This window comes from Mobula hypostoma, chromosome 5 (assembly GCF_963921235.1).
Source record: "Mobula hypostoma chromosome 5, sMobHyp1.1, whole genome shotgun sequence".
Taxonomy (NCBI): domain Eukaryota; kingdom Metazoa; phylum Chordata; class Chondrichthyes; order Myliobatiformes; family Myliobatidae; genus Mobula; species Mobula hypostoma.
The window spans coordinates 7,591,420-7,609,265 of record NC_086101.1 but is presented as its reverse complement, the minus strand read 5'-3'; the positions used below and the strand labels follow the sequence as shown (position 1 = coordinate 7,609,265).

At 46.7% G+C, this 17,846-nt stretch overlaps 1 protein-coding gene across 6 annotated transcripts in view; it reads left to right on the top strand.

Annotated features, from left to right (window-relative positions):
• The window catches only part of tmem268 (transmembrane protein 268), a 100,001-nt gene that overhangs the window by 69,864 nt on the left and 12,291 nt on the right, over window positions 1–17,846 (top strand). For 5 of the 6 annotated variants that reach the window (XR_010017949.1, XR_010017948.1, XR_010017950.1 and 2 more), the window contains 4 exons: window positions 4,308–4,418; window positions 6,688–6,777; window positions 12,398–12,598; window positions 13,363–14,884. Coding sequence is in view for 1 of the 6 variants with exons in the window: in XM_063047957.1 (XP_062904027.1) it covers window positions 4,308–4,418; window positions 6,688–6,777; window positions 12,398–12,598; window positions 13,363–13,533 (573 nt within the window). In the remaining 5 variants the exon portion in view is untranslated. Of the gene's footprint in view, window positions 1–4,307; window positions 4,419–6,687; window positions 6,778–12,397; window positions 12,599–13,362; window positions 15,480–17,846 lie in introns of those variants that run through there. The other variant, XM_063047957.1, reaches the window with a different exon arrangement.

Genomic DNA, 17,846 nt, shown 5'->3' with positions numbered 1-17,846 from the left:
ATCCTCTCTATCTGTGGCTCTCATAATCCTGTAAACCTCTAACAGATCTGCCCTCAGCTTCCAACACAGCAGAGAAAACAACCCAAGTTTTTCCAGCCTCTCGTGATAGCACGTTCCCTCTCATCCAGGCAGCATCAAGGTAAGCCCCTTCTGCACCCCCTCCAAAGCCTCAAAACCTTCCTTTAGCAGAGCAATCAGAACTGTACGCAATACTCCAGATGTGGTCTAACCAGAGTTTTATAAAGTTCAACATAACTTCCTGACTTTTGAACGCAATGCCTCGACTAATAAAAACAGGCATTCCATAAGCCTTCTTAACCACCCTATCAGCCTGTGCAGCCACTTTCAAGGAGCTATGAACTTAGATCCCAAGATCTCTCTACTCTACTCTGCAACACTTAAGGATCTTGCCCTTAACATTGTACTGTCTCCTTGCATTTGCCCTATCAAGGTGCAACATCTCACACTTATCTTGGCTAAATCCATTTGCCATTTCTCAGTCCATATCTGCAACTGATCTATATTGTGCTGTATTCTTTGCTAGTCTTCTACGCTATCCACAACTCTACCAATCTTGGTATCGTCCGCAAATTTACTAACCCACTCATCTACATTTTCATTCAAGTCGTTTAGACACATCACAAACAGCAGAGATCCCAGCACAGATCCCTGTAGAACTCCACTAATCACAGACCTCCAGCTCAAATAAGTTCCTTCAACCACTACCCTCTGTACAAGCCATTTCTGAATTGAAACAGCCAACTCACTGTCGACCCCACGCATCTTAATCTTCTAGATTAGCCTTCCATGAGGGACTTTATCAAACACCTTACTAAAGTCCATGTGGACAACATCCAATGCCCTACCCTCATCAATCTCTCTCGACACCTTGTCAAAGATCTCAATGAAGTTGGTAAAGGCATGACCTACCAGGCACAGAGCCACGCTGGTTTAGGCTATAAGCTTCCAAATGCTTATATATCCTATACTGAAGAATTTTCTCCAGCAAGTTCCCCACAACCGACGTGAGACTCACCAGTCTACAGTTCCCAGGATTTTCCCTTGTTCCCTTCTTAAACCGAGGTACAATGTTAGCCACTCAATAGTGATCCAACTGTGGCTAGAGAGCTGCTGGTCAAGGGACTTAGCCCCAGAAAAAGAAAGGGGCCTCAACCGTGGTCCTTCCCCACAGAACTTCTGCATCAGCTGCGCTCAGCTTCAGTGCGTCCCTCAGCCTGACCTCCTGCGACCTGGATTGTGCCAGGCAGCGACCTTCCCTTTCAGACATCTCGATGTGTTGGAAGACCAATGGACTTCAGGCAGAGCAAAGAGCATCCTTCACTCAGCAGCGGCACCGGATGTCCATCTCCGTGTGTGCGCGGGAACAGCGGCTGGCGATGAACCTCAACGCGGACCTTGCATCCGTCCCCACGCCCTCCGAGCACTTAGAACATAGAATAGTACAGCACAGTACAGGCCCTTTGACCCACAATGTTGTGCTGACCCTCAAACCCTGTCTCCCATATAAGCCCCCACCTTAGATTCCTCCATATACCTGTCTAGTAGTCTCTTAAATTTCACTAGTGTATCTGCCTCCACCACTGACTCAGGCAGTGCATTCCACGCACCAACCACTCTCTGAGTAAAAAACCTTCCTCTAATATCCCCCTTGAACTTCCCACCCCTTAACTTAAAGCCATGTCCTCTTGTATTGAGCAGTGGTGCCCTGGGGAAGAGGCACTGGCTATCCACTCTATCTATTACTCTTATGATCTTGTACACCTCTATCATGTCTCATCTCATCCTCCTTCTCTCCAAAGAGTAAAGCCCTAGCTCCCTTAATCTCTGATCATAATGCATACTTTCTAAACCAGGCAACATCCTGGTAAATCTCCTCTGTACCCTTTCCAATGCTTCCACATCCTTCCTATAGTGAGGTGACCAGAACTGGACACAATACTCCAAGTGTGGCCTAACCAGAGTTTTATAGAGCTGCATGATTACATCGCGACTCTTAAACTCTATCCCTCGACTTATGAAAGCTAACACCCCATAAGGTTTCTTAACTACCCTATCAACCTGTGAGGCAACTTTCAGGGATCTGTGGACATGTACCCTGAGATCCCTCTGCTCCTCCACACTACCATTTACTTTGTACTCTGCCTTGGAGTTTGTTCTTCCAAAGTGTACCACCTCACACTTCTCCGGGTTGAACTCCCTCTGCCACTTCTCAGCCCACTTCTGCATCCTATCAATGTCTCTCTGCAATTTTTGACAATCCTCTACACTATCTACAACACCACCAACCTTTGTGTCGTCTGCAAACTTGCCAACCCACCCTTCTACCCCCACATCCAGGTCATTAATAAAAATCACGAAAAGTACAGGTCCCAGAACAGATCCTTGTGGGACACCACAAGTCACAATCCTCCAATCTGAATGTACTCCCTCCACCACCACCCTCTGCCTTCTGAAGGCAAGCCAATTCTGAATCCACCTGGCCAAACTTCCCTGGATCCCATGCCTTCTAACTTTCTGAAAAAGCCTACCGTGTGGAACCATGTCAAGTGCCTCACTAAAATCCATATAGATCACATCCACTGCACTACCCTCATCTATATGCCTGGTCACCTCCTCAAAGAACTCTATCAGGCTTGTTAGACACGATCTGCCCTTCACAAAGCCATGCTGACTGTCCCTGATCAGACCATGATTCTCTAAATGCCTATAGATCCTATCTCTAAGAATCTTTTCCAACAGCTTTCCCACCACAGATGTAAGGCTCACTGGTCTATAATTACCCGGACTATCCCTACTACCTTTTTTGAACAAGGGAACAACATTCGCCTCCCTCCAATCCTCCGGTATCATTCCTGTGGACAACGAGGACATAAAGATCCTAGCCAGTGGCTCAGCAATCTCTTCCCTCGCCACATGGAGCAGCCTGGGGAATATTCCGTCAGGCCCCGGGGACTTACCTGTCCTAATGTATTTTAACAACTCCAACACCTCCTCTCCCTTAATATCAGCATGCTCCAGAACATCAACCTCACTCATATTGTCCTCACCATCATCAAGTTTCCTCTCATTGGTGAATACCGAAGAGAAGTATTCATTGAGGACCTCGCTCACTTCCACAGCCTCCAGGCACATCTTCCCACCTTTATCTCTAATCGGTCCTACCTTCACTCCTGTCATCCTTTTTTCTTCACATAATTGAAGAATGCCTTGGGGTTTTCCTTTACCCTACTCGCCAAGGCCTTCTCATGCCCCCTTCTTGCTCTTCTCAGCCCCTTCGTAAGCTCCTTTCTTGCTTCCCTATATTCCTCAATAGACCCATCTGATCCTCGCTTCCTAAACCTCATGTATGCTGCCTTCTTCCTCCTGACACTTCTTAAATTCAAAAATAGGTTTTACTCAAAATAAATAATAGACCTCAGCATTGTCAAAGACTCTTCCCATCCATCCCACAATCTCTTTGACCTCCTCTCGTCAGGCAGAAGGTTCCGCAGAATAGGAACAAGGACTGTTAGGCTGGGTAACAGCTTCTCCCGCCAGGCTGTGAGATGTCTGAACACCCCACTACCACCTGATACATATTGTTTAAGACAGGAGCAGTAGCATTGTACTGCTGTACATCTAACTATAAATTGTATATGCATATTATGTCAACTTGTACATCTACAGAATAACTTTCCTTTTATCTGTTAATAATATAGTGTGAATATTATTTTATGTGTTGTACACCTAGGTCCCAGAGGAAGATTGTTCCATTTGACTTTTATATATTATAGGCATCCATTTGTCTCGTGAGACCATGGATTTGCACCTTGGAAGGTTGTATGGAAGACCGGCAGTTGCCCATGCTGCAAGTCTCCCCTCTCCACGCCACCGATGTTGTCCAAGGGAAGGGCATTAGGACCCATACAGCTTGGCACCGGTGTCGTCGCAGAGCAATGTGTGGTTAAGTGCCTTGCTCAAGGACACAACACGCTGCCTCAGCCAAGGCTCGAACTAGCAACCTTCAGATCACTAGACAAACGCCGTAACCACTTGGCCACGCGCCAACACTTGGCTATATGGTTGAATGACAATGAACTTGAGCTTGTACTTGAACCTCCCTCCCACCTCTCTCTTTGCACATGTCAGTCCTGCTTGTGTGTAGCTTTTCAATGATTCTATTGGATTTGTCTGTTCTGTGAATGCCTGCAAGAAAATAAATCTCAAGCTAGTGTTTGGTGACATATACGTATATCTGGATAATACATTTTCTTTGAACTGTGACTGAACTGTAATCTGTTTTAAAGATTAATGTGAACACAGATGTGCGTCTCATGTGGGCCAACGAGAGCCTGGCAAAGCACAACATCTTGGTCGGAGTACTGGACGTGACAAGATACTGCACAAGTGTACTACATGTATCCTTCCCTAGTGGCAGGGCGACCTCTGAGGATTCGATGTTTAACCCCATAATGGCTGTCGAGGAACATGACTGTTACGCAATACCAGTGATGAAGGTTTTTTGTAACCAGAGAAGTTTTGCTTGGAATTGGGTGGAGGGGTGTGGGGAGGAAGAGGAGGCTTTGTGGTGTTTAATTACTTGGTGGAATTAGACCATAATTTAGACCAAAAGATGTCAGAGCAGAATTATGCCATTCGGCCCATCGAGTCTGCTCTGCCATTTGATTATGGCTGAATTTACCCTTGCTTCCTTACCCCTGCTTCCTTTTTCTTCTTGAATAAATTCACCACCTCTCTTATCGTCCATACTTTGTCACTCCTGTTCTTCCTTTTAACTCTATGTACTCTATGTAAGTCTCCTGTACTCTATGCATTTGATCTTCAAACACCCTCCATATTTCAGATGTGGACTTGCCCCCACCCCCCCAAAAAAAAGCAGCTGGTCCCAATGAATTCTCCCTAGATCCGGCTCAGAGTTCTGCTAATTTTCCCTGCTCCAGTCTAATGCTCTCCTGCAAGATCAATCTTAAAAGTTCAGGGCTTTCGGTCCGTCAGGGAGTGGTGATCACTGTTTCGTCACAGTTTTCTCACTGCAAGGTCAGTCACCTGACCAGGCTCATTACCTGTCGAAGCGGCGGCAAGGCGCGGGTTAAAAATACTGATGGAGACATAGCGCAGTCACCCAGACTGCACATGGCACTTGAAAGCTGGCCTCTCCTTTGCACAGTCTTTCTCTTTAAGCCTGGGGACCACGCTTACCAACAAGATCCTCGGGCAGCGCTTACTATTGGACAGTTATCTTCCCAATTCTCAAATATTGTTGGCCTTTAACACGCAAATTTGATTGGCTGTTAACACCTGATGGGTACTTATAATATTTAAAGATACAGCATGGAATAGGTGTCTTTGGCCGTTCGGGCCATTCCAGCGGCAGCCCACCAGTGTAACCTGAGCCTAATCCTGGGACAATTTACAAAGACCAGTTAACCCACTCCTTGTCCATCTTTGGACTGTGGGAGGAAACTGGAGCACCCAGAGGAAACCCAAGTGTTCCATGGGGAGGGTGTAAAAACTCCTTATGGAGGCCGCCAGCAATGAACTCGGAACTCCAGTGTCCCGATCCGCAGTAGTGTTCCGCTGACTGCTGTGACACTGTGGAGCCCCAGGTGCAGCGGAGGTACATAGTGCACGTCAGAAAGGGGAGATGGGGCAGGTCAAATACTGACATTTAAAAGGAACTGCTTTTTTAAGTTGTAAAGCCAAAGTTTGCAAGAGAACAAGGAAAGATTGTGATCAGTTTGGACTGATTGTATGTCTGTCTCTGTGATAGAGATGTTGTCTGCCTGTTCAGTTAGATGTTCTAGAGCCATAGTGAGTCGCATCATCGCTGATTTCATTTTCCTCTCAGTCCCATTCTCCTGCCTTCTCCTCACGTCCTTTGATGCCCTAACTAATCAAGAAACTATCAAACTCTGCTTTAATGAATTAATACCCAATGAATTGGCCTCCATGGCTGTCTGTTGCAAAGAATTCCAGAGATTTGCTACGCTCTGGCTGAAGAAATCTCCCCTCATCTCTATTTTGAAGGGATATTCTTCTATTCTGAGCCTGGGCCCTCGGTGCTAGACTCCCCCACAGTAGGAAACATCCTCTCCATGTCCACGCTCTCTAGGCCTTTCAATATTCGAGAGGTTTCAATGAGTGAAGGCCCAGAGCCATCCATTCTTCATATGTTAACCCTTTCATTCCCAGGATCATTCTCAGAAACCTCTGGACCCTCTCCAATACCAGCACATCCTTCCTTAGGTATGTGGACACAAACTGCTCACAATAGTACAACTGCGATTCAGCTAATCCCTTATAGACCTCAGCATGACATCCTTGCTCTTATATGTGTCCTCTTGAAATGAGTGCTAATATTGCATTTATCTTCCAGTACAAATGTTAATAAAGCAAATGCATATTGATGCTCTACATCTTAAACATCATGATGGATTTGACTGGGTGCTTATAGTGCTTACATAGTACATTTGTAATTCCAATATTTGTTAGTGAGGATGAGGCAGAATCTCGGTTGTCAATAAGAAGTAATGCTCAATACTCCAAATGACTAACGCCTTCTGAAGACAGCCTCTTTCTCTGAAATTGACGTTGTACGCTGACATCCCGCTCGGTTAACAGATGCAACCCAGCTGATGGGTTTGCTTTTCCTTAACCAACGCACAGCTTTGTCTCATTTACTTCAACCTTGAGGAGTGCAAGGCGAGGCTCGCTGCTCTGCTGGAAGCAAGACATCTCTCAGGCCCTGGGCTCCAGGTAGCTTATGTGTTTGCTGCCCACTTGCAAATAAAGACATTTGGAGAACAAACAAAGTGTGGGAGTGAAGTACCCCTCGATACGTCCCACCGCATGTGGCTGCCGCGGGCAGTTAACTGATTAACTATTTCATAGAACGTAGAATAGTACAGGCCCTTCAGCCCAACCTTTTCACCAACTCTAAAATCAGTTTCGCCCTTCCTTCCCACTCTAGTCCTCTACTCTGCTGTCGTCCACGTGCCAAGGTGTTTTTTAAATACCCCGAATGTAACTGCCTCCAGCATCATTTCTGCAAAGCATTCCACCCACCCACCACTCTCCGTAAAATAACTTACCTGTGACATCCTCCCCCCGCACACTTTCCTCCAATCACCTTAAAGTTTAAACCCATAAAGTTATGCCCACTTTATTTAGCCACTTCCGCCAGGGAACAAGTCTCTGGCTGTCCTGCCAAAGATAAGATCTTTGCCTCTTATCACCTTGTCGTCGTCGTTAGGTTGCATCTGGAAATTCCAGTTGGTGAATAATTTCCCTCCACGCCACTCTGACATATTGGGAAATCACGTACTCGGCAGGTTACGGCAGTGGTTTACCTTTGCCTGCCGCCAGGTGAGTTTAAAAAGATCACCACCTCTTGCAGTGGATGACCAGGACGTCTAAGTGCCTTCTTGACCGTTGGACCATTAATTGGTCTCCTCTGCTCAATCCGCCAAGGCCAGACTTCACACGCTGGGACAGGCAGATCCCCTACCCCACTGAGGGTCAAAGACCTGTCGGCTTCCCTCACCTGGTTTGGCCCGTCTGCCGATACGGTTTCCCGGGGTGTGGCCGCTGTGTGTGTTACAGCTACTTGGAGCCACAGGTGAGAGCTGAGTGCCAGGTGGGGACCGAAGGTGGAGAGCTGCCCTGAAAAAGGGCACGGCAGGCCCCCCCCCCACCAGAGGTGATACCCCTCCCGAGACACCCCATACACCCCTATCATCTTGTACACCTCTAATAAGTGAACTCTCACCCTCCTTTGCTCCAGAGAGAAAAGCTGTCCCTCACTAACCTCAGCAACGTTGTGGTACATCTCTGCATCCGACCACGTGTGCCTCCCTCGGCCTGCTGACTCAATTAGTGGTTCATCTCCCTGTCTATCCTTTTGTGTTCAAATCTATCATTGCTCAGAATCAGAATCATGCTTGTTACACAATACACAAGATACACAATAATACACAAGAAAGTCTGCGGACGTTGGAAGTCCAAAGCAATGCGCACAAAATGCTGGAAGAACTCAGCAGGTCAGGCAGCGTCCATGGAAATGAATAAACAGTCGACATTTCAGGCCGAGACTCTTCATCAGGACTGAAAAGGAAGGGGGAAGATGCCAGAAAGAAAAGGTGGGGGCAGGGGAAAGAGGCTAACTGGAAGGTGATAGGTGGGTAGGGAAAGGTCAAGGTGGAGAGGAAGGAGTCTGATGGGAGAGGAGAGTGGATGACAAGATTTATTATCATGGCAGCAGTAGAGTGCAATACATAAAATTTACGATAAGTTAAAATAAGAAATGTAAAACAAATTAAATAAATAAAAGAGCAAAAAAAGGTGAGGTTCACAGGTTCACGGTCCACGCAGGAATCTGGTGATGGAGGGGAAGAAGCTGTTTCTGAAACGTTGAGTGTCTGTCCTCAAGATTCAATGATTAATGTCGTTTCCAGTACACAGTGTAATGGAAAACAAATTAGTCTACAACTAAAGGCCATAGGTTAAGAGTGAAAAGCAAAATGTTTGACGGGACACTGAGGGGGAATTTCTTCACTCAGAGGGCCGTGAGAATGTGGAACGAGCTGCCAGGGGAATTGGTAGACGTGATTTCAACATTAAAGAGATTTTAGTTACATGGCTGCGGTCCAGGTGAGGGTCAATGAGCCTGGGCAGAGTAACAGTTCGCACTGACTAGATGGGCTGAAGGGCCAGTTTCTGTGCTGTAGTGCTGTATGACACCAGACCACTTGGGTTGCTGAAACCAGCAACTAGATCAGTATTGAGTGGGTCTACCACGACCAACATTTAACCTCCAAAAGTTTAATCATGCTGCACTGGTGGTTTCCTTTTATTGGACCAGCGTACCATCGAGAAACAGGCCCAGTCGAATCCCCATCCACTACTTCCACTTGCAGTTTGTTACTCATTCACACCACGCTTCGAGTGAAGAAGTTCCCACTCAGGTTCACCTTTCACCTTTAACCCATTACATAAAGTTCTCGTCTCTCCCAACCTGTGGAAAAAGCCTGCTTGCATTCACCATATCTCAAACTCTTATAGTTTTGTATACTTCTATCAAATCTCCCCTCGTTGTCCTGGGCTCCAGGGAATGAAGTCCTAACCGTACAACCTTTCCCTATAACTCAGGTCCTCACGTCCCGGCAGCATCTTGATAAGTAGATAAAGAAAAACTCAAAGTCAACATTCCCTCTAATATTTTCTCACAGCTGCATGGATCGACCATTGCTCTGAGAAGGAAATTTTTGCACAGCCTGAAACTGTGCGGCAGTTTAAATTTTTTTTTGTAATATGTATAGTGTGAATATTTAGGATGAAAATTGAAAAATTACAAATTTGTTTGTTTATTAATTGAAGGGTATATTGCAATACAGTCCAACAAACTCGGCCTTTTTTCCTTGGAGCGACGGAGGATGAGAGGTGACCTGACAGAGGTGTATAAGATGATGAGAGGCATTGATTGCATGGATAGTCAGAGGCTTTTTCCCAGGGCTGAAATGGCTAACATAAGAGGGCACAGTTTTAAGCTGCTTGGAAGTAGGTACAGAGGAGATGTCAAGAGTAAGTTTTTTTTAAACACAGAGTGTGGTGAGTGCATGGAATGGGTAGTGTGGTAATGATAGTGGAGGCGGATACAATAGGGTCTTTTAAGAGACTTTTGGATAGGTACATGGAGCTTAGAAAAATAGAGGGCTATGGGTAAGCCTAGTAATTTCTAAGGTAGGGACATGTTCGCCACAAATTTGTGGGCCAAAGGGCCTGTATTGTGCTGTAGGTTTTCTATGTTTCTAAAGAGAATCTCTTCACTTTTTGTAAGCTTTTTCTAGCCGCGTCCAGTTCCAGCAGCGTGGTAACAAAGGCTATGTGCGTGGGAGCATTTCAGTTACTGAGCAACCACACACCTGTGCAGCTTAGAGGGAACAGTGGTCAAAGTCGAGTTTATTGTCCTGTGCGTAGGTCCATGGATACACGGGTGGAATGACAACGTACCGACCACCTACCACCCCAGTAGCCTCCACATCCAGCATATGATTCTCCACAACCTCTGCATTTTCAACGGGATCCTACTACCAAGCACATCTTTCCCTCTCCCCCACTTTCTGCTTTCCGCAGGGATCACTTCCTTCATGACTCCCCTGTCCATTTGTCCCTCCCCATAGATCTCCTTCCTGGAACAAGTGCCACACCTGCCCCTACACCTCCTCCCTCACTACCATTCAGGACCCAAACTGTCCTTCCAGGTGAGGCAACACTTCACCTGTGAGTCTCTTGGGGTCATATACCGTGTCTGGTGCTCCCGGTGTGGCCTCCTGTGTATCGGTGAGACCCGATGTAGATTGGGAGACCGCTTTGCCAAGCACCTACAAGAAAAAAGTGGGAACTCCTGGTAGCCACCCATTGCAATTCTACTTCCCATTCCCATTCTGACACGTCAGTCCATGGCCGCCTCTGCTGCTGCGATGAGGCCACACTCAGGTTGGAGGAGCAACACCCCGTATTCCATCTGGGTAGCCTCCAACCTGATGTCATAAACATAGATCTCTTGAACATCTGGTAACTGCCCCGCACCTTCACCATTCCCATTCTTGTTTCCCTCTCCCATATTCCCTTCCTTCCTGCCCATCACCTCCCCTTCCCTTTCTTCCATGGTCTTCCATCGTCTCCTAGCAGATTCCCTCTTCACCAGTCCTTTGTCTCTTTCACCAACCGACTTCCCAGCTCTTTACTTCAGCCCCTACCCCCCTCCCGGTCTCACCTATCTCCCACCACTTTGAACTTCTTCCTCCCCGGCCCCAACTTCTTCCTCTTGTTTGTCTCTTTCCTCTCTGATTAAAGGTCTCGGCCCGAAATGTCAAATGTTGATTCTTTTCCAGAGGTGCTGCCTGGCCTGCTGTGTGTGTTGTTTTGGAATGAAACATACTGGCAGCATCGTCACAGGCACACAGCATCAGATAAGTAGCATTCACATATAAAACATAAATTACGTCCAATTTTTACAAGAAAGAACACAATTGGAACAAAACCGAAAGCAAGTTCATTTTAGTGCAGTGTGATCACATTGTTGCTGAACTGTGGTGATTAGGGTTGTGTCGGCTGCTTCAGGTTGCTGTATGGCCTTGTGTGGGGCGTGATTGTACTGTGTTTTGCCCCTTGGCCCCAGAGTAACACTGTTTTGTTTAGCTGTGCTTATGGGTGTCCATGTATGGTTGAATGATAATTAAACTTGAACTTGAAGACCAATTTTTTTGAAGGGAAGTAGCTGTTCCTGCACCTGGTGGTGTGGAGACCTCGGGTTTTTGTACCTCCTGCCCGATGGAAGCTGTGACAAGATGGCATGGCCCAGATGGTGGGGGTCTTTGATGATGAAGTTTGGCCGGACGGTGGGGGTCTTTGATGATGAAGTTTGGCTGGACGGTGGGGGTCTTTGATGATGAAGTTTGGCCTGGATGATGGGGACTTTGATGTTAGAGTTTGGCCTGGCTGGTGGGGGTCTTTGATGATGGAGTTTGCCTCCCCCTTTTTGGGGTTGCTGGAACAAAGTGCTTTAAATGTAAAGCTAAATTTTACCTGAGTGTAAAAGCAGGAAGCAATGAAATTCTGTTCTACCGAAGCTGGTAGATGTTTGTGGGTAAATTGGATTTCCATTCTGGTCACTTTATTATGTACTCCTGCTCATTAATACAAATATCTAATCAGCCAATCATATGGCAGCAACTCAATGCATAAAAGCATGCAGACACGGTCAAGAGGGTCAGTTGCTGTTCAGACCAAACATCAGAATGGGGAGGAAATGTGATCTAAGTGACTGACCATGAAATGATTGTTGGTGCCAGGCGGGGTGGTTTGAGTATCTCTGAAACTGCTGATTTCCTGGGATTTTCATGCACAAGTCTCTAGAGTTTACAGAGAATGGGTAAAAAAACAAAAAACATCCAGTGAACAGCAGTTCTGTGGCTGAAACACCTTGCTAGTGAGAGAGGTCAGAGGAGAATGGCCAGACTGCTTCAAGATGACAGGAAGACAACAGTGACTCAAATAACCACACGTTACAACAGTGGTGTGCAACACAGCATCTCTGAATGCACAACACAACAAATCCTGAAGTGGTTGGTCTACAGCAGCAGAACGCCACAAACACGCAGTCGGTGTCCACTTTATTCGTTACAGGAAGTACATAATGAAGTGGCCGCTGAGTGTGTGTTAAATATGAAGGAATGTGCAGCAACGATCCGCCATGATATAATTGAACAGCAAACAGTCTCTCGGAGTTTGAGCTCCTGCTTCTACCTAACTAGATAACTGCATTCTTTACTCTTGCGTAATGCGTCCACTTACAAGTTTGCGTTTCAATCAACAGTCCTTTCTGCGTCAGAAGCTGGGACACCTCTGCATCGTGGTGGAAACGAGCCAAGTGAGTCCTCTGATTGAGGTGGATGCAGGGTCTGAAGAGGCTCCACTGTTACCCGGGAACGGTGACGGGGCTCTCAGTAATGGCAATCAGCAACCACAGCACGTTTTTAACACATTGACGTGCCTGGTCCCTGAAGGTACATCTGAGGTAACGTACTTCCCTTATTAGAGTAACGTGCCATGTGCCTAACTTATGAGAAGTGTTTGATGGCTCCAGTCCTGTACTCAGTGGAGTTGGTGGGGACATCTCCTGTAACATCTGCCGGACGGTGCTGAGGATGTTCTATGAGTCTGTGGTGGCCAGTGCTCTCATGTTTGCTGTTGTGTGCTGGGGCAGCAGGCTGAGGGTAGCAGACACCAACAGGATCGACAGACTCATTCGTAAGACCAGTGATGTTGTGGGGATGGAACTGGACTCTCTCACGGTGGTGTCTGAAAAGAGGATGCTGTCCAAGTTGCATGCCATCTTGGACAATGTCTCCCATCCACTACATAATGTACTGGGTGGGCACAGGAGTACATTCAGCCAGAGACTCATTCCACCGAGATGCAACACAGAGCGTCATAGGAAGTCATTCCTGCCTGTGGCCATCAAACTTTACAACTCCTCCCTTGAAGGGTCAGACACCCTGAGCCAATAGGCTGGTCCTGGACTTATTTCCTGGCATAATGTACTTTTTACTATTTAACTATTTATGGTTTATTACTATTTATTATTTATGGTGCAACTGTAACAAAAACCAATTTCCCCCGGGATCAATAAAGTATGACTATGAAAGGCTGGATAGAGTGGATGTGGAGAGGAGGATGCACATTTCCAGAGTACTCAGTTGGCAAGAAATACTTTGTCTTTGAATGACTCTGGCCCATTTTCTGTATTAAAAAATGCTCCGTTTTATTTTGCCATTGCAGGAGATCGCCTACCAGCTGCTGCTCACATTCAGTGGACTTTATGTAAAGCTACACGTTCTGAAGCAGCTGCCTCGCACCAGGGCTTCCGTTCACACGGACGTGGCGCACGTCCCTTGTCTTTGCCAGTACGTCGAGACTTCAGTATTGAACCTATCAGGTGGCGAGCCGTAGGCATCAACTTAACTGTGAACTTTAACTGTGAACGCAGGTAGCAATGTCGGACTTTGAACAGCAACCGTGTTGAGCGATCTGCTAGGCCGAGTGCAATTGAATCTGGAAATTATAAGGACGCTTCTGGTAATGGTCTCCAACTTCCCTCAGCATTTCCTGTTCCCTTTCCCTCTATCATCTCATCTCCTTGCCTGCCCATCACCTCCCTCTGGTGCTCCTCCCCCTTCCCTTTCTTCCATGGCCTTCTGTCCTCTTCTATCAGAGTCCCCCTTCTCCAACCCTTTATCTCTTTCAGCTATCGACTTCCCAGCTCTTCACTTCACCCCTCCCCTTCTCCCGGTTTCACCTATCACCTACTACCTTGTACTTCTTCCTCTCCCCCCGCCCCCCACCTTCTTACTCTGACTTTACATCGCTTCTTCTCCAGTCCTGATGAAGGGTCTCGGCCCAGAACATCGACTGTTTACTCTTTTCCAGAGGCGGTGCCTGGCCTGCTGAGTTCCTCCAGCATTTTGTGTGTGTTGCTTACAAGGACACTTGTATGTCTGTTGATCAGCCGCCCATCTGCTGATGCCAGTGACTTTGGCATCTCATCAAGGAGTGTGAACAGAGAACAGTACAGGCCCTTTGGGCCACGGAGTGCTGACCTATTAACCGACGCTAGAATTAATCCAACCCTTCCCTCCCAATAACCCTCCATATTTCTATCATCCATGTGTCTGCCTCCACCACCACCACCCAAGGCGGAGCATTCCACGCATTCACCACTCTCTGTAAAAAACCAGTAATTACCTAGTAAAACCTAGGAGCATAATTAGGCCATTCAGCCCATCCGTCTGTTCTGCCATTCCATCATTTATTTTCCCTCTCAACATTTTCCTGCCTTCTCCCCTTAAACTTTAATGCTGTTACTAACCAATAAACTGTTAATATCTGCCTTAAATATATCCCATGACTTGGTCTCGGTAGCCATCTGTGGCAATGAGTTCCACAGATTCACCTCCCTCGGGCTGAAGAAATTCCTCCTCATCTCACAGCTGACATCCACTCTCGCGTCTGGAGTTTACTCAGTCTTTTGCACTTTGTCTTGTTTATCCACAGCTGATCCACACCCACTGGGTGGGGCAGTTGGAATTCCCCACATCTTTCTGTCTTTTCTTCCTCCCCTTCCCCCCACCAAATATTTTTTTATCTCTGCACCCTGGTAGCCACACCCAGCAGGAGAATCATGGGGCATTGCCCAGTTTCCAACCCATTTGACATTGGTGGAAAGCTGCAGGTTGAACTGTGAGCAGCTGTGACGGAATTCGTTGCAGTTCACTGTGGTGGGAGTGTTATACAACTGTAACTGGTAAGTAGGCTAGAGGGGAGGTGAGTGTGTCCCAGACCATGCTGCCTGCAAGGGCGGTGGCAAACAGAAATTTAATGAAAGAAAAGCTTTATTTGTCACATGCGCGTCGAAACATACGGAGAAATGTGTCATTTGCGTTAAATCAAGTGAGTGAGGACTACGCAGGGGCAGCCCGCAGGAGTCGCCACCGTTGGATGCCCGCAACTTACTCGGCCTTACCAGCCTGTACGTCTTCGGACTGTGCGAGGAAACTGGAGCAGCTGGAGCAAACCCGGATGGTCACAGGGAGAACGTACCAACCCGTTCTGGGCAGCAGTGGGAATTGAACCCGGGTCACTGGCGTTGAACCTGAAAATTTAGTGACTCTCCTTACTGAGGTCATTTACTGTGCAGTTTACATTTCTAGACCAAAAAAAACTTTTCAGAGTGTAAAGATTTTTAAAAAGATATCAACTGCTGTAAAAATTTAGTTTTAATTTGTTAATTGATTATTTAATGATATGCGGAAGACAATTCATTAACTCCGTTGTGAATATCAAGCTTTCAGGAGAGGTGGTGTGCTTCCAGCAAAGTAGAGTGGATTTAAGTCTGAAATAAAGAGCTTTCTATTTTAAGAGAGATTCATTTATTTATCGCAACATGAAATGTGCCCTTTACGTCAATGACCAACAGGACCTAATGGGGTGCTGGGGTCAGCCCTCAAGTGTTGCCACTCGTCCTGACACCGCCACGCCATACCCAGAATGCTCAGCAAGACAACAGGGACAAGTTCAAGTTCAACTTTAATTGTCATTCAACCATACATGTGAATAGAGCCAAATGGAACAGTGTTCTCCTGGGGCCAACAGTCACACACAGCACACCTAGCACATATGATACTGATAGCAGAAAAATATACATACAAAAAGAAATTTAAATATAGCCCGAGTCCCTGAGTGTCATGGCTCATAGATTAATGGTGCACGGAGCCACATTTCTACAGAACAAGCCCGTAGCAGTTACTCATAATCTAGCTTGCCTTGCACCAAGTGACCACTGCAGGGCAGCACTGACAGAAGGGGGCAGCTCACCACTGGCTCTGGTATCTACAACAAGCCACCCCAAGGCTTGAGGGCCTTGTCCACACACCAGGCAAAGCAGATGCAGCTCCCCAATGAACCAGTGACCTGGATTCTCAGTGTTCTGCATTACCATTGCGCAACAAAAATGGCCAAGACAATCACCCGCTGTCAGCCGCACACGACCCCGATGCCTTTTTCCCCAGGTGGCTGAAGCTGGCTGCAGTATGGTGTAGAACATATCCAGCTCCACCGCTAGTTCTCGTAGGTTGCTGGATAAAAAATAAGAGCAGCTAAATACGACTGTTTCCTCCCTCCCACTCACACATATACCAGACAGGCCTCCAAGCTCAGGACAGGCTACCTCCAGGCTTTCAGTGGACCTGCAGACATCAGGCCTCAGTGAAACCACAAACTGTCAGGCCTCATCTACTGGACTTGCCAACTTTGGTTGTCATTATTGACCCCAGGGGTCGCTGATGACTGGACCCTGAACTCCAGACCTCAAACTCTGGATTTGGATGGACCTCTGGCCCTGGGGGCGGGGAGAGGGGTCACCAGCCCTTGTGATTCCAATCCAGGATCCACTGAATTGTGGGATCACTAGTCCTCATCCTTGCTTTTCTTCATCGGCAGTGCATTGATATTATTTTTAGTTGTGCTACCAGAAGATTTGAGTTGTTTTATTGTTTTATGTGTGCGTTGTTTTATCTTGCGGCATTCTGTGGCTGGGTGTGCCAATGTCCCACATAAGTGACACACAGGGCAAAAAGTGAACTGTTGATGTCACGAGACCATCGATTCAGGATGATAAATTAATCTCTTTCAAAGTTCAAAGTAAAGTTATATGACACCATACGCAACCCTGAGATTCATTTTCTTGAGGGCATTCAGAAACACTTAATTGCCAGTATGTGAAATGTACCAGAATTGGTTGTGGTTCAGAATCAGGTTTATTATCACCAGCATGTGTGGTGAAATTTGTTAACACTATGGCAGCAGTCCATTGCAATACAAGATAAATAAATGAATGACAGTAAGTTAGGCAAAAAGCAATTTTTTTTTACAAAGTAGTGAGGTAGTGTTCATGGCATTCAGAAATTCAGGGTCCAGTCATCAGTGAGCCTGGGGTCAATACTGACAACCAAAGTTGGCAAGTCCAGTAGATGAGGCCTGACGGTTTGTGATTTCACTGAGGCCTGATGTCTGCAGGTCCACTGAAATGCAGGTTCAGAAATGGGATGGCAGAAGGAAAGAAGCTGTTCCTGAATCATTGGGTGTGTGCCTTCAGGCTTCCACACCTCCTTCCCGACAGTGACAGTGAGAAGAGGGCTTGCCTGGGTGTGGGGGGCCTCAGTGATGGAAGCCACTTTTCTGAGGCACTGCTCCTTGGAGATGCCTTGGATACCATGGTGGCTAGTACCCGTCATGCAACTGACTAATTTTATAACTCTCTGCAGCTTACTACGATCCTCTGTAATAGTCCCCTCCCCCATACGAGGTGGTGATGCAGCCAGTCAGAATGCTCTCCACAACCCATCTGTAGAAGTCCAGGTGACAAACCAAATCTCTTCAAACTCCTGATGAAATATAGCTGCTGTCGTTCCTTCTTTGTAACTGCATCGAAACGTTGGGGCCAGGTTAGATCCTCAGGGATCTTGACACCCAGGAACTTGAAATTGCTCACTCTCTCCACTTCTGATCAATGTTGATGCATAAAACGCAGGACAATACCATAACAGGCAACACAATAGCAACCAACAGTTTACAAGACAATAGTCATGGGCAATCAACAATTAGCAGCACGGTCACCTATACAAACGTTAATAATCAAACTGAAACAAATGTGAACATATGAACAGAATCAATAATTATCAACAGAACAAGGAGAGCAGGACAGGCTA